At 39.1% G+C, this 24,386-nt stretch overlaps 1 protein-coding gene across 1 annotated transcript in view; it reads right to left on the minus strand.

Moving 5' to 3' along the window:
- The window catches only part of tafa3a (TAFA chemokine like family member 3a), a 97,903-nt gene that overhangs the window by 21,909 nt on the left and 51,608 nt on the right, over positions 1-24,386 (minus strand). Inside the window, exon 2 of the mRNA XM_028576236.1 lies at positions 13,754-13,866. Within this exon, the coding sequence (XP_028432037.1) occupies positions 13,754-13,865 (112 nt within the window). The 5' untranslated portion in view covers position 13,866. The remainder of the gene's footprint in view (positions 1-13,753; positions 13,867-24,386) is intronic.

Below are 24,386 nucleotides of genomic sequence, written 5' to 3' on the forward strand. Positions count from 1 at the left end.
CGACTCTAACCCAACTGCAACACAAAGCTTTTGAGGTCGTACTACTTTCAATTACTAAAATAAAGTGAGTATTGCTTGCTCATCGATCTTTATCAAGATCTCATAGGTCTGTTATCTGGTGGCAGAATTTCTTCAATTTTTTTAATCTTTTACTGACTGAGGACACCCGAGTGTATGCTTTAGCGGTTTAGATGAAGTCCATGTCAGTACCATTCATCTGGCTGCCAAGATGTTAGAGCCCACCACTGACTGATCAATTGGAGTCCCTCAAGGAATCATACAGCCTTACAAGTGAAAGGCTACTGAAGTTATTAAACCCAGGGACAGCAGCAGCACAGAGTCAGAAAAAGACTTATGCACAGACTCAAAGCCTTCTGCTAAGAAAGTGTTGTCTTGACACGGTTACTCACTCTCTAGACAGTCACTGAAAATGTAATAAGGGATGTTCAGACACACCATCAAAGAACCAATTTAGTCTTTTTCTCATTTCATCAGATGTGATTTTCTGGCGCTTTTAGCGACAACACTGTATGTGCATTTTTCATAATCTCATTTTAACATTGAAGATACAGCACGATAAAGGGATTTTTTTCTACATTTTTCTAATTATCTACTGCAAGCAGAATGAAAGCAGTCTGGCACATGTATCCCATAATTGTCAATCACTATATGATTGTCATTCAGATCTGGAAACATTCTCTAGATATTAGAAGGTACTCCACAGGAAGAAAATGGCTGCTAATTAATGTCTAGCTTTAAGTACCATTTAATTTTATGGACCACCACTATGAAGTGTCTTGCTTTGGCTTACATGTTCTTGTTGTTATGTAACAACAGAGAATTAACTATTGGTCAAACGTTTTATTCTGGAAAGGAAAACCCAGAAAACATTTTTGTCCTGTTTTATCTTGACTCTTGCATTGTTCTCCAACATGTGCAATAATATAAAAAGGAATAAAAAATACTAAATATTGTTATTCAGACTGATATTAGCCTTATATTATCATTTGAAAGGAACTTAATAAAAAAGTTTTTTTTGATTAGGAAAACCACAGACAACACCCAAAAACAAGTTTTAATGTACACAGTCCATTGCTAAGCATTGCTAATATCAAGTGTGTAGCCCTGTCCCTAAAGCATCCCCTGCTTTATCGTCCATTTTTAAATAAATTGGACCATCATTTACAAAATGCTGTTTTGAAGAAGACTTGAAAGTATCGATTGAGACCAGAAACGTTAGGAAAATGTTTTTGGGGCCATGGAGTCGCCCCCTGCTGGAAATGAGACAAAAAGGAAATTTTAAGGCACTTCTGATTTGGCTTCACTTTCCAGAGAAGGAAGTTGAACGCTTGATCTTGTTTGTATATCTTGTCGTGCACACATGGACGTAGAAGCACGTACTGTAGGCAAAGCATCACACATTCATGACGATGGTTTGTTACACCTTAAGGGTACTAAACTGTGTTTACCAAAAGAAAACTCCACAAGATACATTTAAAGTTACAGAAAGATCATGATTTTAAATATTGAAAAAATCATTGGGTTCCATCTCATTCAAGCGAAGTGAAGTCCAGAACTTTTTGGTTTTAAACAGAGGGACCTCTCTTCCTTTTTCATTTAATCCATTGGGTACTTAGTTTTAATTTGCTATATCATTTAGATCTATGGTTACCAGTTACCTATATAACATAATATTACTGTATAGAATGCCTGTAAGTGGATTTTCTACAGCGTAATCAAAAGCACTCCATGCCCAACTTCACCATGACCGTATGTGTCCCACCAGAGGCAGACAATAGAGAAACTGGAGATCTTCTACTCCTGTCTCTGGTCTCTCATCTAACATGCACACATGCTGCTTATCTGTCAAGCAGATGTCATGTCTGCTCTAAATGGCTGCCGTCTCTGCTCTCCAACTGGATTCCCATGTTTTTCATCTTGAGCAGATTCCACTGAGGCCTTTCAGAGCTGAGTGACATGTGTTATAAGACCCGAAAGATTGGTTCAACTAAAAGGGGATGAGGGTTGTAAACGGATCAGTCTTCATTAGATGGAGGAGACGACAAACTGCGTTAAAAGTAGACCGACAAGAACAGTCTGAAAATAAGAACAATGAGTCGCTTCAAATTACTCATAGCTGAAGATCAGAGATTATTCTTCTCTAAATCAGATTGTCATGTACTTACACTAACAATGCTGCTAACTGAGGGGTATATTTAACCAGTAGCTCTAAATCAAACCTTGCCCTGGAAAACAATATTATCTCGTTAGTGGCGAGGCAGCCACAGGCACTGATCCCCCGTTGAATTGCGGGCCGTCTGAGGACACTATTACGGAGCATCTGACCTGTCCACCCACTGTCAGCTCAATATAAATGTTCCTTTTTTTAATAGACCATCTTCCTAAAAAATATGTCGACAAACCTTTTAAAAAAGCCATTTCAGGAGAACTCCAATGGTTGCACCCATTACATTTTATGCTCCAGTCCATTCACATAAACTTGATGCTCAGCCTCAGTTGCTGTTTTTATGGTCCGATGTGGACACTCGGCACTGCACTTCATTCCTAGGGAGATGTGAGCCAGAAGGCAAAAAGTCATGGAGCGCAACCGGAAGATGGAGGCAAGCAATTGATAGACCGCATTTTAGAAGCTTATATTTCACTTTATTCAGTCAATATCCAGCCTCTAAAGAAAAACTACCAGGCCATAGCGTAGCATTACTTTAAAAGAAAAAAGGAAACCCAAGGCTAAACAGCTGACGAGTTTCTCTCAGACTTCCTTCTCAACATCGCCTGACTACAGATGAGCACTCATAAATGTCTGTTAGGATTTACATAATCAAACTGCATGGAAAAGAGGTTTCAGGGGACAGTTGTTAAGGCAAATGGATTATATTTACGATTGGGGGCTGCAAATCTGTAATAGTAAGTACAAAGAATTAACGTTTAGAGAGGACATTAAAACTTTGCCGACATGTTCTCAGATGTCTTGAAATAAAACTATATGCCAATTTAGAGACAGATGTCAAGCTGTTGGAAAGAGCTACAACAACCAGCCCTCATAGGGAAAATCCTTAAGATGAATTTCAATTGATCATGACAAACTCGTTACATGTCTCGAGGCAAGCTGTTAGAATATATTCTTAGGATTTATTTATCTAAATCAGGGATTTTCAAAGTCTGGCATTGTGGACCCCCCTCGGTCAAAATTTTAGTTTTTGAACAACAGTTCTCATAGTATGTCTCATAAATATCCCATGTGTTGGCGGATGTAATCAGGAAGCATAATGTTGCCACAATGTTGATTCAGTGAGTAATGCTGTAGGCTACAACATGTTTTTTTAGGCTCTAATTACTTACATTTTACATACTTACAATCATTACCACAGTATGCCAAATTAGCTAGTTAGACGTACAGACTACTATCACCAAATTACTTTGATACTGAAGAAAATTTTAAAACGTGACGATTCTCAGGCAACTTCTATAGAAGGAGCATTCATTTCAATAAATTCTAAATAGGTTTATGGGCATTTAATCACAATGGACCAGATATATCAGAGTTATCAAAGATATTAAAATGCTAAGATGCAAAGAAAGTGCAAGCCACACTGAATGTTTGGCTGTGTGTATCATGTTGGTGTGTTCAGATTTGACAGAGTTATGATTCCAAGAATGGGTGCTATTTTTGATGCAAATTATCAATCAGGCACTAAGGATTTTAAGTATGTGCTACAGCCACTGGCTAAACAACAATAACTAACTTCCTCTGCAACACCTGCATGCACCTGTCCCTTTCAACTCACGCAGTATCTCTGCCTCACGTTTTTTTTTTTTGGCTTTTTCCAACGTTTTGTCTGGTTACATTTTTCTTCTACATTTTCAGCGTTTATTTCTACATCCCATATTTTCTGATATAAAAAAATAAATTGAAAACGGGACCCGAAGATACGGCGGCGACTGTAAAAAGGCCTTCATGATTTGAAAATCATTTATCTAAAAAGGTATTTAACTTCTCTGTAAAGCAGATGTCCGTATTAATTTTTTTTGAAAGTGTGCTCTCTTAATTAATTGGCACAACTTGACTTGACTACCAATCAGTTTGAATTAAGATGATTAGGATAGTTTCACATTTGTGTTTGGACTGATTCATAATGAGTCAACCTTTTGTAACTTGTAACTAGGAGCACCAGAAAGACATACATTTCTTGCATTTTGTGAATCTTATTTATGATTCTTCTGCCTGAACTCACTGTAAACTCAGCAGGTGGCTAATGATCTTTGAAGTCTGTAATCCCCACGCACCGTAGGAACCGTCCAGACATCAGGTTGTAAATATTAAATATAAGACCTTAGATCTTTGAGTCAATCGCTGTATTTAAAAGTGAATTTGTAAACTCCTCAAACTACCAGACAATCTGCTCATACCATCAGTTCAGACTCACTTCCTCCATATCACCTGCTTTATATGAAAATGCTGTATGTTGAACTTTGATGTACTTGTTAAGATGCTCTATTATAGCAAACTTGATGGTGTAGATGAAAAAACTTCCATAAAAAGTTAAATGACTTGAAATTCTATGATCTTTGCCTGCCTTTCTTTCTGTCCTCCAGCTGACTGGTTCTGCACTAACACGTCCCAGGCTGCTCTAAGTATGGCTGCACCTGTCTGCTTCTGTTTCCATCATGACTCAGACATCCCTGCCTGCTCCTTTGAAGCTACTTAAACTGCTTTGATACACTTTACAGGCATATACTGTGTGCCACAAAAAGAAAACACCTCCTGTAGCTACAAACCATTAGTAGAGCATTAAGCATAACACAACCCAACTTTAGCATGTACAATTCTTAACGCCTTATGGCGACTCATTCAATATGTGTAAGCTTGACATATTCTATAAAGGTAGCTATCAGGGAAGCAAAAGTGTAATCTGCAATTCCATGCTGGTGTACATTCTGCTACTACTTTATTGACAAAAACTAAGGAGGACTAAGATACTTTTTGGGATTCAGGCTAAAACATGCTCTGGGTGCACAGTGCTGGGAGCAGTCCGAACCACCAATCAATCACTTTAGCACCAAATAAATTATTGTCCACCTTTCTGTCTATTGATATTTTACTAGTTCTCTCTGGTTTGAGTACAATGTTTTCCTCTGTACATGTTAAGTTATAGTATGTTTATCTTCAGAGAACATGTGCTATAAAGTGTATATCACTTATAAGCAGTGTTGGGAAGGTTACTTTGAAAATGTCATAGTTTACCGATTACAAGTTACCCTATTTAAAATGTAATATGTATAATGTAACTATTTCAATTACCTTGTCAAAGTAATGTAATTTATTAGTACTTTTTGATTACTTTTCTAAATTTCTAATGAATGTTTTCAAATGTTTAAACCTGGCAGTGTAAATTACAGTAGTACTCTGACTACTGTGAAACTCTTTTTCAAATCCTTCATCACATGAATTAAGATTATAATAATTTAAAGAACAGCCACCACAAAATCAGACTTCAGCATCTCTTTTTAATATGAGATCATTCTGAGGTCACAGATTTTAAATCATACAAAACAAAACAAAAACTGGACCAAGCAAATGATGCTGCAATTTAACTGTCAGATGGGTGGCACTGCAAATTCAAACAGGAGAACCAATCAAAAACATCAGAATATAATCAAACTTTACTTCTAAATCCACGACGTTCCACTTCCGGGATTGCTCTGTGCCGCCGGAAATTCTGCCGGATGTCCCGCTTTTTGGCCGGATGTTCATTACCTTCTGCTTTCTTTGGGTTAGAATTTTAAACTCCGGTGGATTTATGAGGACTATGATTAACTGCTCCTCAGATCTCTGCAGGTTAAATCCAGACAGCTAGCTAGACTATCTGTCCAATCTGAGTTTTCTGTTGCATGACAAACAACTTTTGAATGTACACATGTTCCACCAAAACAAGTTCCTTTCCGAGGCTACTTTGCAGAGGCACCGTGGCTCCATCCAGCGCTTAGGGCCCAAGATGATTGTGATTGGTTTAAAGAAATGCCAATAAATCAGAGCACGTTTTTCTCCCATCCCGGAATGTTGTGTGACCCTCCTCCGCAGCGCTGTGGAGGAAGGTCAATGAGAGACTAAACTTTACTAAATGGCTGTGGCTAGAAATGGCAAAAGAAGACATTGTGCAGATGAAAAACATTCAAAGCAACACAATTTATATTATTCAACATATAGCCTAGCTTTTTAAAGAAAATATTCAGATGTAACCCCCAATTTAATCATAAACATTTTCAAGTAAGTGTAATTAGATTACACATTTTTCCCCAGTAACCCCGGAATATAGTTACCTTTATTTTGTAATTAAATTACTTAATGCGATTAAATGTAACTAGTTACTCCCCAACACTGGTTATAAGTGTACAGCTTTCTCCTCCTTCCTTGGATATTAGCAATACTAGAACGTAGGAACAATATGTTTGAAAGCTGAACAATGGCACCATTCCTCTTTATGATAAATTGTAATAAACGACTGATTCCAAAGTTAATGTAATGTAGCAACATGCATCAAACAGCCTCTCATATAACACAGTCTGTAAAGCAGTGAATCACCATCATTAACAAATTAATCGCTTCAACAAATCTTCAACACATTAAAGTTTCAACAGACCACAGTAACCCTGTGACGAGGAACGGAGATGTGGCCAATTTGAAAAGGGACTGTACCTCCTCGTGCTAAGCTTCAACCAAGCACAGACCATTAACAGCAATACAATTGACTAAGTTTAAAGGAGGTTGCTCTAATTGCTGGGTAAGGGCAGGCTTTTAGTTTGTAAGACCCAATTACCGCCATGCTGTTAGCACTTCTCCACTAATTGCATTCATCAGCTCAAATCGTTATCACCAGGATCTCCTTCGATTTCTATCAAAATCCAAAAATCCTCATTTCTTTGCGTTTCAGAATAGCTAGAGGTAACTCATATTGGGGAGAGGGATAATGGGTTTACATTTAAGCTGTAATTAGAGACAGAATGGAAATAGAAGATTGCTGGCGTATCTGATTCTGACACAGTATGGGTCCTATCTGCGACAATGGAACGCAGAGAAAGATTTTACTCTAAGCTGTTGCCCCGGTCAATGTTTGAAAACTCTGATCAGATGGGAATTGACCTTAATGTAAGCACATGGAGTACAAATGCAGAGATTTTAAGTACAAAGTTTATTACAAGTTGCGTCTTGGACAACATTGTGGTCAATCAGACAGACATAAACAAGCATACAGTTTGTCTAGATGAACCTGTCATTCTCAGATGTATTTCTACAAATGATGATTTGATAAAATATATATTTATAGGCCTATTTCAGTTTGGGATGAAAATAAAAACATATAGGATATCAAATAGGATAAATTAGTGTGATGAATTATCACATACATACTGTATATCGTCTACTTCATTTGGAGGTGAAACTGAAGGGAAATGCATCTGAAATTGAAAAAAATCTGTATACATACACAATTACAGTAAAGACTCTGAAACAGATATGGTCAACAGCTGACAGACACTTGGGGTTTTGTTTGTACTTTTTACACACGTACAGCTTATGCTTACAGCGCACACAGTCCTCACAGTCATTATGGGCTGACTCCGAGCAGAAATAAACTCACTAATTTTAAACATTTCAAAAACAAAAGAAATGGTGACTGATTTTAGGAAAAGGCCCCCTCCACTGCAACCTGTTAGTATTCAAGGGACAGTCATTGAGACTGTGGAGGAGTACAAGTACCTGGGCACTATTATTGATTACAAACTCACCTGGTCTGCCAACGGCTCTGTTTTTTAAGGAAACTGCGTAGTTTTAATGCAGACACAACAACTCTGACATTGTTTTATTTAACTTTCATTCAGAGTGTGGTGACTTTCGCCATCCAGTTCTTCGGGGGAGAACAGAACAGGAACATGCTGGACAAAGTGACTAAAATGGGCAGGAAAATTACTGGATCCGATGTTAAAAGCATCTCCAACCTCACAGAACAGTATACCCTTAATCTGGCCCTGAGGATACTGGATGATCCATCCCACCCACTTTGCTCAGAGTTTTCCCCCCTCCCCTCTGGATGTAAATTTTGAATGCCCCTAACAAAAACGAAACGTGCCATTACATCATTTGTGCCGAGGAGCATTCAGTTATTGAACAGATCAGACACAGGCACATAGACATTTTATAATGTGTGCTATTGATTATTTATTTAATTATCTATTGATTCATCTTAGCTATTGGACTGATGATTTCATGTCACCACCATTGCTGCGTTGTTGTTTAAGTTTTGTTTTCTGCATCCTCAAGTCTTCATTGTTGTTGGATGTTTGGTGTGGTTTTTATTGTTTATGGTTATTTACTGTTGTATGTGCTTAATGTTTAATGTGGCTCCCTTGATAGGACTTGGGTTGAATAAAACCAGAATTTCCTTTTAAAAGTGTTCATCGTAGCGGATGTATAAAATTACTTCTCTGGTTTTTATCACTACTCACATGATAAAAAGAACAAGCTCTGGAGTGAACTTTGATTTCCTCTTAGCATGTGAATAAAACTATTGACACTCTTTCAGCACAAATATCTCCCTGCTCCCTTCCGCTAGAGACACACACACACACACACACACACACACACACACACACACACACACACACACACACACACACACACACACACACACACACACACACACACACACACACACACACACACACACACACACACACACACACACACACACACACACACACACAATACAACCAAGGCCACACGCAGCCACTCATGGCTCATCTATACAGCTGCCATTCAGATGCGTATAGCAGAGGACGTTTGATGGTTTTCTAATCTCGGGAGCTGCCACCAGGAGATGGGGCGAGCTGACCCCTGTCATCCCCACAGTGCATCTCAAACAGCCCCACATCTCCATCTCAATCTCCCTCTACTCGCTATCTCCGTCTACCATTGTGCCATCCACCTGCTCTCCAAATGTCAGGACGAATGCTCCGCAGCCGCATCCCCACACATCCCCAGGGTGGGGGTGACCTGCTCTGTTGCCGCTTGGTATAATGTCATGCTCCCCCTGGGCAAGGGTTCCACGCTGACCTGCTGGGTGGAGTGTGCAGCAGGCGGATGTAACAACAGAGATATACTGCATTACAGGGCTCATTACAGGCCAGTAAACTGGAGGAACCCATGTACTGAAACTCCTGATGAGAAATAATGAGGTAGAAAATGCATTGTGTAGGTCCAGTTGGATTCGATCAAAATCTTCCCCCAAAATGTTTCCGCGTCCGAAATGTTTTTGCCCTAATTTGTGTTGGTGAACTGACAAATGAGGCACTAACTGACCTGTGGAACAGCCACTAAAATCAGTGGCTTGCTATTTAGTCAGGCTCAATTTATCTGATGATTGTCCTCCCTCCTCTATTGCCCTCTTTTTGGTCCCTCTCTTCATCTCACAGTGACTATGTGTTCTGACTGATATCTGCTGACCTTCAAAATATATTTTGTTAAAAAACACAGAGCCCTGGAACCAATAAAATTGTGTAAAAGGTCAGGAAGTTTGACTTGCGTGGTTATCTTTTACTACAGTTATGTCAGTTTTGAGGCTCCATAGAAAATGGTAATAAAGAAAAAAGCAAATGTTGGTTAAGCATAACATGAAGAGACCATGCAGTATAAAGACAAAGTGCTTTTTTCAATCATCTAGCAATTTCCCTTTTAATATTTCTTTACTGATATACTGTGAACAAAAAAATAATATATTTCATTATTCAAAACACAATGACTAAATCTACCCCAGAGCTATTTGAAGTTGAACTGTCACAAATTATATTATTTTGAATTTCTCAAATAATCTAAGCCTTTAAACACTGGAAAAATAACTTTGCTGCCTGGTTTTCATCAAGACCTATTAAGCATGAAAAGCTCTTTTCACAGCCTTTTCCCCTCCAGGCTGGCACAGGGAACCATTTTAATTTATCTAGTAAGCATATTAAAATGTACACGTTTTATTAATGGGACACATATTAATATATCTTTTCCAAAAATGAATCTGACTGGGACAGTGGGGAGAGAAAAAAAACTTAATATCAGTTAAAAAAAAATTATTGTTCGATTCTGTCATTCATTTGGGCTTCGGAGAATCAGTTTGTTCCTAATATGAAACACTGAAAATGAAAAGGGGAAAAAAGTTAAAGCCAATTTGCATAGAATACAAAAAAAAAATCCCCTGAAGCATGAAAATCAGCTTGAGAATGAGCCATTAGAGTGCATCACACAGTTTTTTTAGAAGTCTCTACCATAAGCAAATATGGAAATATTCCACTGAATTCAAATGAGAGCCAGTGCACAGTTTCATCTTATTAATAAGGCAGCACGGCCCCTTGTGTGCATGTGAATATAGAACGGGACCTTGATTTAAACCCAATGTAAACCTGAGCTCCAAAGTAATTTTGATTCCAATTTGTGGCGCTATCCATGAGCCATGTGGTTTAATGCCTTATATTTAAAAGTATAACAGAGTGTACGACCTGTAAACGGCACTGCTTAGAGCGATTTCATCTCAAAAGGGGGAGCTGCTGCCACGTTGCATCACACAGCCTCAGTGGGAAATGTGTTTTTACGCCAGTTTTCCTCTCTACCACATTTCAGCGTTTGCCCTCGCAGACACTGACCAACAACCCACAGAGAGCTTGATTACAGTTTTTCAAACGAGACAGAGTGAGATATTGCTGAGAAAAAAAGTATCCAAGTATCTAAATAGCTGAGTTATTAGGCCGCCATTCGACCTGGTAACATCATCAGTCTAAATCCTATCGACAGGACCGAAACAAATTGCACAGCCGAAGGGTACTTGTTAGCACGCTCGCTCTCTATCCAGACCACTCTCCTCTCACCCTTCCTCCCCCTTACCACTCTTTCATGACTAGCTAATGAATGCAGATGGTGCTCTGGGGGTGCAGTGGTCTTATTACAGGGGTTATGTGTGCGTGCTCCAGTCAGGCTATGGTGAAAGGTTCAATTGCTTTGGTGAAGCCCCGACCTCAATAAACAGAAGGGCTAAAGAGGTTTGTTTACTGGGCCCACCTTGACTTAACCTCCGTAGCTCAGGGACAGGCTGCGTGATTACCTAAGTGTCAGTGCAGCCCGGGGAGAACGGGGCCAGCCTACACGTGTTGGCCCCCTCTCTCCCTTCTAATAAATCACAGGAATAAGTGCGCAAACCACAAGAGCGGGACAAACACAAAACCAAAGAGACAGTGATGTAAGCCTGGAGATTAGATTGTTTATCCAACAAATGTTGGCAGTCAAACGTGGGATTTACCGCTTTACTGTCAATCTACAATCATCAAATATATTTAGAAATTATTGAATGTATGGATTTAATTATCACATGTGGTTCCCCATGAACGATCTGAGCAGCTGAGAGCTGCAGTGACCAAATGTATGTGGACACCTGGACACTCCAAACCAAAACCATTCATGCTGCTTTAACAGCCTCCACACCTCCGAGAAGGCTCTACACAAGACTTCTGGGCCAGGCTGCAATCAGCCACAACAGCATTAGTTAGGTCGACCGCTGATGCTGGCTGATTAGGCCCGACTCACAATTGGTGTTCCAATTATTTAGGTGGAAGGTTTAAGGGTCAGTACATTTCTTTATAGACCTCACTTTGTGCACACAGGCATTGTCGTGAAACAGGTAAGAGCATTTCCCAAATTGTTTCCATGAATGTAAAGTCTAAAATATAATTTTGTGCTGTAGTAGCATTTCCCTTAATGTAAACTCTGGGGCCTAGATGGAAGCATGAAAAACAAAAGTACACACCAGTATGTGTACAGGGAACATGTCTGCTTACTTTATAGTATATTTTTATCTCATGTTTCTTGAATGTATTCATGATGAAAAGGGTAAGAGAAGGTGCTTTTTAATGTCACAAAAGATGCTGAGCTATAGCTCAGCATCTTTTGTGACATTAAAAAGCAAAATAAGTGTGTAAGAAAAATAAGTGTGTAATATGGATGTGGAATGCAGTGTGTACTGCATTCCACATCCATATTACACACTTATTTTTCTCAGGAACAAAAAACATTCAGTATCCTGAGTAGTAGCTTCTTGATTTTCCTGATAACTTTTCTAAAGTTGCTGTTAAATTGATGTCTGAGCACATGTCTTGTTCTTTTTCTTTTTAGTACAGAACAGTAAAGTCCATTTTCTTCTTGAGCATATGAAGATTAGTATATAATGTATACTTTATAGTAATAGTACATAGTGTGGATTGCAGGCCAATCAATTAAAAATGAACAATAACATATTACTTACCAAATATACCCTAACTCATACTCAAACTGTAGTCTCTCCACAGGTGAATCTGAAATGAAGCTGGCTAGCTAAATGGTAAAATGACTCAGCAGCTGGTGAAGTCAAACATTAGGCTGACAGAGAGTTAATTCTACTGTCCCAGCTTTTCTTCCGCCTTCTTCAACTTGATTTGAAACACACTCAGCAAGGCACTTTGTTTCATATTATGTGCAGTCTATCTATCCTGTCACTGCTCTGGATTTTGATTCCCTATCAAAGTCTTTTGCTGCTCATGTTATTGTTTTCAGCTAATGTGGAGCCGTTTCCCTCCAGCCATCGGGTGCTGTTTGTCCTCCAGTGGAATAAGGCTCATTATTTCAATGTGTAGTCACAGTTTCTACCGATACACCCAGGGATCAGGCCATCTCTTAAGGGAAATCACTTTGAAAGGTCTTGTCCCCTGCCACACAAATGTATGCACACACTGACTTGCATGACTGCCCAAAACGCAACCTTACAGTACATCTGTGCTTTGCTGAGAAACCAAAAAAACTAATTATATTGGTTTCAGTGAGATGAACTATGGCTAACACATGTGACTGACCTGCTGTAAAGAATTGATTGTGATGTGTGTTTATTCAGTGTGAGAACTTCAGTTGTATTGTATGTGTTACTGTCTTATTGTGATGATTTATGGTTTCAACAGAAATGTCTGTAAAAAAAAAACTAAATCTATTTTTAGGAGCTCTTTCCCAGTTAATTGTAATAAAACCTTCTCAAAAAGCAGTAAATAGGAACATAGAGTCGGTTTAATGACTCCACATACATGGATTAGGTTTTAGGGAAAATTACATAAATGTAGGTGCACAGGGACAATCAGTGAGAAATGCTCTGTCTTCCCTCAACGATTTTTAAGTCATTACAGTCTTTTCAGCAAGATACTTAAAGGATAATGTCAGTGATCTATACACACATATATATATATATATATATATATATATATATATATATATATATATATATATATATATATATATATATATATATATATATATATATATATATATATATATATATATATATATATATATATATATAAAATTTCTTAGTTTGTTTTTCTTTCTGCAGGAAATAACTATCCTAACTACCCTATCCTTTTAGCCAGTTTGATGCTCCTGTCCTCCTGGAAGTCAAAAGCCCCCATTACTTTCCACAGTAGCCTACATCAAAAACTGTTTTTTTAGACTTTTCATGGGCAATGACTTTAATAGGGACAATATAAATGAATAAAACACCAGTACGTTTCTTTAATCCTCAGCTTCTCTAGTCGAGCTGTTAGTATCAGCCAGTAGTAGCAGACGTTGGTTGGTTTGGTCATGATACCCTGAAAAAAATAACAAAAAGGAACACATGCAGTGTTGTACCTATGTGGCTTCTGTGTGACGATGCGCTGGTCAGTTGTCCCCACAGAGACACCATACAGACAGTCAGCAGCAGCGCCCTTCTGCACATGCTCTGTAGGTCCCTCTCCCGCATTCTGAAAAAAAGAAGGCAAAAGATGATCAGCAGTCCGCCATATTTGCATCACCAGACGCTCAGATGTGCTGGCTGGCTCACATGGGCTCATGCCAACAGGCTTATGCTTGGCAGTCAGAGGTGGTCAATTATAGTAACTCCTGAAATCACAAAGCTTGGATCTACAGAGCTTAAACTGGACACCTTTGCTGTGTTGAAGATAAGCCTGCTGCGGACCACATATAAGGTTTCCCCAAGGTGCAGAAAATGTGGATAGATACTGCCAGGAAATGTAAATAAGTACAATAACAACAAGCATTCGCAGTGGATTCGCTCACTGCGGTGAAGTAAATCTGTGCTAACTGTTTTGCATCAAGTTCAACTTTGGTGAAATTTGGCATGTAAATTTGCGCTGTTGAAGAATGTCAAGTTGTCCTAACACTGCTGACCTTTGGTAGCAGAGTCCAAAATGGAGGATCTGTGACGCTTACTAGCTGTGCTACTCGATGCAGCTGTTTTTAACCTCCTTTGTTGGAGTATAAACAGAATCCGAAACAGCGATTGAGTACTCAAGTCCTGGGCTCGGACTTGAATCCGACTCAAGTTGTTATTTTCGGGACTCGTGACTCGACTTGGACTCAAGGATTTATGAAATTGGAAGTTGGATGAAGTTTTCGACTATTTTTAAGTGTAATAGGCAATGATGGAGTAGTCAAGTCATGGACTCAGACCTGTGGCGCTATTCTCTGGACTCGTGGCTCGACTCAGACTCAAATTCAGGTAATAGTGACTCAACTCTGACTCTTGGTGAGTCAGACTCGAACACTGGGCACTCAAGACTTGACCTGGACTTGACAGTAGGTGATTTGACTACAACACTGGTCTGAAATTAATTTTTGACTCACTGGCCAAGTTGGTGTGTAGATGAAAAAAAGCACAATTTTTACCAGCCAAAACTATTAAATTGCGTGGTTTTTGTATTATACATTACAAAACTTTATGATTGGGGTTGCAAGTTCTGCTGGTTTATCCTCCGATTTCATCATGCTTTCTTTTGGAAGGCAGCCAAAAAACAGTTACAGTAGTCACTATGTCTCAAAGTCTCAAGCACCAAATACTTCACTGTGCCTTTGTCTGGTGTGATGGACTTTTGATGGAATCTTCGGATTCACATGTGTACATTTTCTTTAAAAATGTTAATTTATTGCATGATGACTCAACAAACGTGTAGCCTACTGTATGTTTTGTGCAGATATCTAGCTACAAACCTTTGACAACCAGCTTGAGTGAGACTGTTTTTTTTATTTTGTTTTCTGGTGGTGGGGTCTAGGAAGTATAATGTTAGTGGAGGTAGGCCTGTCAGGCAAGATATCTGTCTCTTTTAACGCATCAGACAAAAGCCTGAAGCTGGAACTAAGAATTGACATGGGTCATTTCCCCCCTCCCCCCAAAAAAAAGACTATAGCACCACACCACCATCCCTCAACGGTACACTTTTTGTACCATGGCAGAGTGCTGGTGCATATAGGCCATTACCAAGTAAGTACCATGGTAAAACCAGCCATTATCATGATAATACCATAGTACTTTTGCCGTGAGGGATTACTAGTGAGCCTCATTAATCTGATTTAAGTTACAGACTCATCACTAATCACACTAAGACACATTGAGCAAAGTGAATGAGGCCAAACTAAACATAAATGAAATGTGTTTTGTGGTTTTAAGATCTGTAATGTTTATGGAACACTATTGGTGCTGAAATGTGGATAAAAGCCTGATGTTCAGACTTTATCTTGTGTGCAGAAAAAGCCTATTTAACCAGCATAAATATATTTTTTAAGGAGTGAGCTTTGTGGTTTCCTCGCAAGACATTTATTTGAGCAGTGTGAGCTTGAGACAGAGTCTAAAAGTGGGCGCCTCACGCCAAAAGTGTGAGAGTTGGCATCCGTGTACAAACACACTGCAATTCATAATACCAATTTAGATCTGGAGACAGCCAGAACAAATGAAGTCTGTTTACTATCTCTGTCTCCCTCTCTCCCACTTGCTGCCATCCTGCTACCTGGGAGGTGAGTAATGCTGTTTGTGTGGTCTGTCTTAATGTGCTCAGCTCAGTAATCTTTATATACTTTCACAGGGCTGTTGTACAGTAATACTTTCCATCGGAGAGGCCTGTGGAGAGCGGAACAAGCTATGCAATCAGCGGCTCATCTTACTGCCAACAGAACTGGCCCACTCTCTCGTGAGAAAGCAGCCGCAAATCACAGCTCTGCTTTGAACACTGTTCCAGTGCATCCACTCAAATTAGTAAAATGCTTGGTTTCATGAAAAGAGATCGTCTCTCGCTTATCTGGCAGAGGCTAGCATATGAAGGAGATGTTTTCACTGTGACTGCCTTTGTACTGACAGCCAGAGCTGGGTGAGATCTTAATGAGAGGCTCTATCAGACAGTTGACACAGTCGGGATGTTATGAGCACACAGACTGTAGACAAACATAGACACAGTGTCTGAAACATCAGCAATGGATTACTAAAAAGACTATTTGAAGCCTGGAGTTTAGATTTACACTTCTTCTCATCTGGTCAGGTGTTGAAGCCAAATGATCCAACTTTAAGCCAAAGAGTTGGAGCGTGGGGTGGACCTGAGGTGAGGCAAACAAGCGGCAGCCATGAGAGCTGACTGTGACAGGGCTGGGTACCAATACTTTTTTGGAACTGTATTGAGTATCGAAAAATTAGCCATTGAACATGCAGCATGCTTCTACCAATATCTTGTAATGCTTGTGATTGGCTGTTTACACGCCATAGAGGCAGGCAGGAAAAACTCTGAATTACGCACAGAGACCGGCCTCAATAGCCTGTAAAAAATCAAGTTTCTAAACAACTGCCAAGGCACATTTTAATCCCCTAATGTAAACATTATGTCAAATGTGTCGACTTTGTATTTATTAAGAGAGGTTGTGGTATTTCCTATTTAATTATTATTATTGCCTTGCAGTTGTATGCCTCCGCCAACCAATCCAATCCACCTTTATTTATAAAGCACTTTAAAAACAACATGGTTGACCAAAGTGCTGAACACAATCTAAAATAAGCAATAACATATAGTAGTGGCAATAGAACAATAAAATAGCAATACTTTTGTATTTTACTTTAAAAAAGAAAAACAACCTCAAAATCATCCCTTAAACTGAGTTAAAAGCCAAAGAAAATAAATGAGTTTTAAGACGAGATTTAAAAACGGGAAGAGACTCGGTCAATTTATGTGCAAAGGCAGTTCATTCCAGAGTCTCGGAGCTGCCACCGCAAACGCACGATCCCCCCTGGATTTACGTTTGGTTTTAGGGATGACCAGTAATGCCTGGTCCGCCGACCGGAGCAAACGAGAGGGGGTATAGGGTACAATCAAATTGGACAAATACTTGGGGGCCAAATCATGCAGACATTTAAAAACAAATAAAAGAATTTTAAAATCTGTGCGAAAATGCACAGGAAGCCAGTGGAGAGATTGGAAGATAGGTGTATGATAACATTTTCGAGTTCCAGTTAAAAGACGAGCAGCTGCATTTTGAACCAATTGTAATCGTGCCATATTTGATTTGCTAATGCCAGTGTAGAGTGCATTGCAATAATCTAAACGAGTAGTAATAAAGGCATGAATTAAAATTTCAAAATCATGTCACAATAGAACCGGTTTCACTTAACCAGTTGCCCAAGCTGGAAAAAGCTGGTCTTCACCACTGCACCAATCTGAGAATCGAGTTTCACCAGTCAAGTTGCAGGCTATATCCATGTCGGTCTGGACTCATAATATATGTAGTGAAGACTTTGAAGGAAATTTAAAAAACACAGAAGATCTATACAATCACTACAGTTTTGAGATTAGTGTCACCAATTTAGTATCTGATCGAATGTCTCCCCTTCCGTTCCGGAGTATGGCGTTGAATAATGGCCAGAAAAGTGTTTTTACAGAACATTATGATGTCACAGAGGTTTGACCTTTTGTATATAAAATGTCATCATTCATCCTATTAGACATTTGTGTGAAATGTTATTATAATTAGCATGTGACTTATTTAGTTACGCCAGCCATGTTCAAAAAAATGGAAAACACGAACAGACAGACAAATAGACAACCTGAAAAAACATAATTCCTTTGGCCACAGCTGTCGCCTGCGTGGAGGCATAATTAAAACTGAGTTTTCTGATGTTAAATGTACTCTTTGCAGTTTTTGTTTAAAAAAATCCAAGAACACCCATGCATGCAGGTAATGTGATACTGTATAAAAGTGGCAGTAACTTTCTAAGAAATGTAGAATTGTGCCAACGAATGCAAAAGAGAACTGCTGACTAGCAAACATTGATGTAAACAACATTGGTTTCAGATTCTTCCAAGAATCGGCACTGAAAATGTTTTATGAGGAAGGAAATGCATTCAACATAGTCTTTAGGCATCAAGAATAAACTGCAGTTTTGTAAGAAACGAAATGTAAAAAACACTATAAAAAGGTAATTTTAACTTACCCTTATCCTAACTTCTTTAGGTCATGTGATGAACTGCAGGTTAAGCAACTTCACACTGGCTTCAACACTTGCCTGTTGTGGTTGCCTACAGGCATCAAGCTTCTGCAGAACATTACGTTTCAAAATAAATACACACTGCAACATCCAGCGTAACTCAAGTGGTTCTCGTGATCTTTTTGTCTGTTCATTGGAGACTAACCAGTTAAATTAACCGACCAGATGAACAACCACCACAAACAAACTGGTCGCCGGAAATACTCATACAGCGAGTTTGAACATATATTTTATTTAAAAAGCAACACAGCGGCTGCTGCAAAAGAGAGAGAATATGCGTGGGAGAAAATTGCTGCTCAAGTAAATGCGTAAGTTCCAATATAGTGTTTTAATATCATATTTAATCATAAGTATAATGTTACTGGTGAAATGGTATTGAACCTATAATCTATTTCATTTAGGTGCAATCATGCGGGCAAAAAAGTCCTATGCCTACTACTCCCATTCTGAGGCTGCAGCACCATCATTAACAGAATTATAATTCATAATCTTTTATTTCAAAGGGTTTACATTATTCTCATCAGTCACATTCTTCTGACGGAGCTTTGCTATACACTGGCTTTACTAATATGCTCCGCATCACCAATGTTGTAAAGAAAACTGCCGTTTGCAAAAAAAGTAATGTGACACAAAGAATCTGCTGGGATGTAAGAGCATGTCCACGATGGGTGACGTTAATGATATGAGGACAGATAAGGCTATGTAGGCTATAGCCTATAGTCGGGGCCTCAATATCATCTCCCGACAACACCCTGCAAAGTAATACAGCTTCTTCATCAACGGGATCGTCGACAAAAGGAAATGCCATGTTTTGAGAAATAAAAAGTTTTATAGTCTGCCTAAGACAGTTAATAAACCAACCCTGTTGTTAACAAACTGCACTAAAATGCGCCCGATACAGACTGAATGAGGAAATGAATGAGAGAGGGAGGAGACTGAGAGAAACTCTTGGTTTATTGAAGAAAACCTGCTTCCGACCAGGTTAGGTTCACAGGCTCAGTTACCATAGTAACTGACTCTGAGGTTAAGTTAACTCTCTTTCTGAAGTTTCCCTCATCTCAGGGTTAACAAACTCAGAGTTTTCACTTAACCTGCTTTCTGAAACGGACCCCTGGACAGTTAAGTGTGTGTTTTGTTTTTTAGCCTCATAGTTTTTGTTAACCTTTCTTGTGGCAGCGATAGACACAGTGGTGTTTACTGTAGGGGACTCACACCACCTCAAAACGACTGACAGGTCTGATTGGTGGTTACATGATTGCCCACCGCAGCGTGACGTCCGATTTCGTTTTTCCAAAAGTTGATCTGTCTCAAGTTTTCGCTGTAGGCTGTTTGAACCCAGCCTTATAGCCTCTCAATTGTAATTATTTGCTAATATTCCCTTTTGTATCATTGTAAATTGAATATCTTTGGTTATTTTTATTAAATAGTCCTACTTCTGTAAGCAATATTATTTCTAGTTATTTGCAGTTATTGTTAACAAGAAAGGGAGAAACTAATACATTTGCTCTGACAGTTGAACTCCAGACAATAATTGGATTTTGAGTGTGTCTCGCCCTGCCTGTTGAAAATGAAATGTCTAGCAGTTAGTGTGTGACTGTTTTATTCCAAACGAGATTTAAATCTACTCTAGCATCTTAAACTACAACTTCCATCTTGTGTCTGGCAGTGTCCAGGTGGCATGCTGGAGCTGGTTAACAGGATAATTATTCCACCTGATGGTTGGGACACCGAGACCAGGTGGCTCATCACAAAATGGCCTGATCAGGGTAAATCTATTTTGTGATAGGTGAAGGCTGATTTTTACATGCTGGAGGCACAAATAAACATTTAGTGTGAGGATCCGTTTGGATGCAGCTTGGATACCATGCTACTTTCAATGGTTTGTCTACCATGTGCATGAAAGGTCAGAGTGTACATTTAATGATTGGCTGATTTGTCTTTATCAATATATTGAGAGAATGTTTTAATCAACGCATCTGCAGAGTCACAAAATAGTCATACTAAATGCATCTTCAAAATGTTCCGTCATAGTTAATTTCACCTTCAATATCATCAGATGGCAATGTAAGCATAACTAATGTTTCATGGTTATGTTTACACAACTCTAAGCACTAAGGTAAGGTTAGAAAAAGATCAAGTGTTGTGTCCCTCACAACTACGTACTGTAACTATTGTATAATAGCAGTTTTTGTACAAAGTGCTTTGTACGAACAAGAAGTGATATTATAATATAATAATATATATCTGCAACGTCAGACGTTCATCAAACTGTAACTTCTACTACTTTGTCACTGCTTAAGCTTCACAAACAGAAGTCAAAATGTCTTTTAAGATGTAATACTTTTTTGATTGTTATTTTTCCAAGATCTTTCTGGGGCTTTTTCACCACACCTATTTAATTTCTTTCAGCTGTGAGCTGCTCCTCCATTTCCCCTTTGTACACTGTATTGTGGGAAAATAGTATCCATTAACAGCACAGTCAAAAATCAACAGTATTTAGTATCCATTCTGTCTGGTTTGACAGAATATACTACTAATAAAGAATATACCAAAACCTGCTTATAATTAGTTTGTCGTATGGATTTTGGACACACTGATGGTCTTTTACCAAAACCATGTTCTTCCCTAACTTTGTGTTTTTGTAGCCTGACCACACACAGAGCATACCCCAGTCTAGTGGCAACTCTTCAGCTTCGTACAGTCTTCATCCACCCTGATCCCCTGCCTACTTCTATGTGGAACGTTACGTTATGTTTCCTTCAACAAGTATTAGACCATTAGTTGTAAATATGAATGGTATAAATAACATATTAGGAGACCGGGTTGGCTGATGGCACCATGAATATCAGAGCAGCTAAATGGAATATGAACACCACAAATTGCTTCACTGAGTGGCTTCTGAAGAAATAGGTGCTGACTAGATGTGGCTTTTACTCAAAGAGACATCATTTAACCACAGCGTTAGCGGCTCATCTTGTTTGGATAAGCAAATAAAAGGAACTACTGACTTTCTCTTGTTACAAGTACAGCCTCACGGAGCCTCTAGCAAGGCTTTAGGCTCTTAGTCTTGCTTTACTTAACTTATTTTCTTATTCCAGAATATCTAACTAAAATGGAGGGAGTCTCTGTCTGTCTTCAATTTTCTTGACAACCGTTCATCCAATTGACTTCGCACTTGGCGGTGTATTACTGAGGACCCAAGAAAGTGTCAAGTGCAAGCTCTTGAGATCTGCAGGATACATATATCAGTAGTGCATTATGTACACACTGGGTAGTGTATTGTGAGGGGACCTTAATTACCAGTTACACCGCCAAACGGCATACTGGGTACAGCTCACTCTCCATTGCTCACTACAGTACATTCAAGAACAGATGATGAAAAATAAACAGGAGATGTTACATTGTAGCAAACTCAATTTAAAGCATCAGCCATGTGACTTTCAAAATGAACACTTTTGTTCCTGGAAATAGCATGGTCCCAAATATCTAGCTGTTAGCATCGTGAGAGGACACAACTATGTCATGGCAGGTGCATTGCCCAGGACCCAAAAAAGCGCAATGTCGATTGGGAAATTATTTGGATGAGCGAAAAGCTGCAAGCAGCAATACCGAAAGCCAAGGAATGGCCCCACTCCGAAAAAGGCACGTTTTCAACAGGCACTGCATTAACTCAGCTTATACTAAATATATACGTATCTTGCATGCTATTGGCCCATTTTGTGTTGCATAGCAGCCACAGCCACACAAGTGAGTCTCACTGCTGGTCCTTGTGAGAAAACCCTCCTCCTTGATTACGGCTAGTTGGATAGACATAATCAACATGCAAATGTTCTTACACATACTCACAGAATCTTTCACACAACAAACATCCCCCTGAGCACCTATTGCCTTGCAGCAGCAGCATGTAAATGGGACTACTAAGACAGAGGAGTGTGGTTACAGCTAATACATGACAGAGTGGACAAGCTTGAGGTGGCTGCTGTGGTTGGAGGGCAAAACTAAAGCACTGCTGCTGTTTATGTTAGGTGTTAGCGCTGTTTACCGCTTCTCTCAATATGGCACACAGTTGGTTGTGTGCCAGCAGTCATGCCCCGGCTTTTTTTTTTTTTTTTAAACCATCTTATCCAGGTAAACTGTTTGAGAACAACTTCTCATTTACAAACATGACCTGGCCAAGAGGCTACAGAAATAAATGGTAACATACTCCACAACGATGCATATACATGTCATACACATAACACACAGAACAAGCAATTAAAAAATAAAAAAATAGACAGCAAAGAAAAAAAAGAAAAAAAAGAAAATGCTTAAGTATATGTGTATAAATATGATTCATGTTTATCAACAGGAACAGGAATCGACTATATTGTTTTGTAAGTTAAGCTTAAAGGTGGAAATTGGGATTAGAGACGTAAGTTTCAGAGTATTTTGTAGTGTGTTCCAATCATGTATTGCTGCAAAGCGGAAAGCATTGCGTCCAAAGGTAGTAGAAGTAGGGGGGGTACTAAACTTAATAAAATTACTTGATTTTGTATAATGGGTGTTATGAGCAACATGAAAAAAAGATGACAGATAGAGAGGTGTCTTGCCTATGATTGTCTTGTATATGAAGCAAAACCAATGATGGAGCCGCCGTGTATGAAGGGAGGGCCAGCCCACCAGTTTATACAAATCACAGTGATGAGTATGAAAAGGTGCATTAGTGGCGAAACGGATGGCTGAATGATAGAGTGTATCAAGTTTTTTTAGGACTGTATTTGGTGCTATTCTGTAAATAGTATCGCCCTAGTCCAAAATTGGCAAAACTGTCATCTTAACAAGGATGCATTTGGTAGCATGAGTAAAGGAAGCTTTATTGCGGAAAAGAAAAGCTAGTCTAGCTTTAACTTTAGTTTGAAGGTTCTTGATGTGTGTAATAAATGACAAAGATGAATCCAACCAGATACCTAGATATTTATATGTTTCGACATACTCTATAGCCATACCGTTCATGCAGGTGATTGTAGGTGGAGTTTCAGTAACAGGTTTTCGGCTAAAAATTATATATTTTGTCTTACTAGTATTAATACAGAGGTGAAGATTATCAAAGAACTGTTCTATCAAGGTGAAGCTTAATTTAAGATTGGAAGCTGCAGAGGTGAGAGAAGAACCAACTGAGTACAAAATGGTGTCATCTGCATAAAGGTGAATTCGTGAGGTGCCAGCAGCTCTGGCTATGTCATTAATGTAAATAGAAAAAAGGATTGGGCCCAAGATGGAACCTTGAGGCACCCCTTTAAAGATGGTAAGTGGATCTGACATGATGGTTTCAGCCTTCAATTGCTGAACACGGTTGGTGAGATAACTTGCAAACCAATCACAGACAGAGGTGGACAGACCAATACTGGAAAGTCTATGTAAAAGTATCCTATGGTCGACGGAATCAAAGGCCTTGGACAGATCTGCTTACTGTCTAATGCTGTAATTACATCATCAAGCACCTTAGTGGTGGCTGTTATGCACCCATGTCCCATCCGGAAACCAGATTGCATATCGAATAATATATAATAATTACCCAAAAAATCATTTAGCCGTTTATGGACGAGCTTCTCAAGAACTTTGGCAAGGCATGGTAAGATAGAAATTGGACGATAACAATTTGGGTCAGATTTAGAGCCCCCTTTGAAGAGGGGAAAAATTATGGCTGATTTCCAATCAGTGGGGAACTCAGAGAGCTGTGTGGACATATTAAATAATCTTGTGACAGGAGCGGCAATAAAGCGGACTGCTGCTTTTAAAAACATGGGATCAAGACCATCAAGGCCAGCAGATTTGTTTGTTTTCAGCCTGATAAGTTCATCTTGGACTTGAGAGGTGGAAAAAGGCATAAAGGAAAAACCACTGTTACTTGGTGGGGAAAATTGTAGATTGGCTGAAATTATAGCTGAAGTGTCCATTGAGACTGGATTAGGATTTGAAGTTGAC

This window comes from Perca flavescens, chromosome 4 (genome assembly GCF_004354835.1).
Source record: "Perca flavescens isolate YP-PL-M2 chromosome 4, PFLA_1.0, whole genome shotgun sequence".
Taxonomy (NCBI): Eukaryota; Metazoa; Chordata; class Actinopteri; order Perciformes; family Percidae; genus Perca; species Perca flavescens.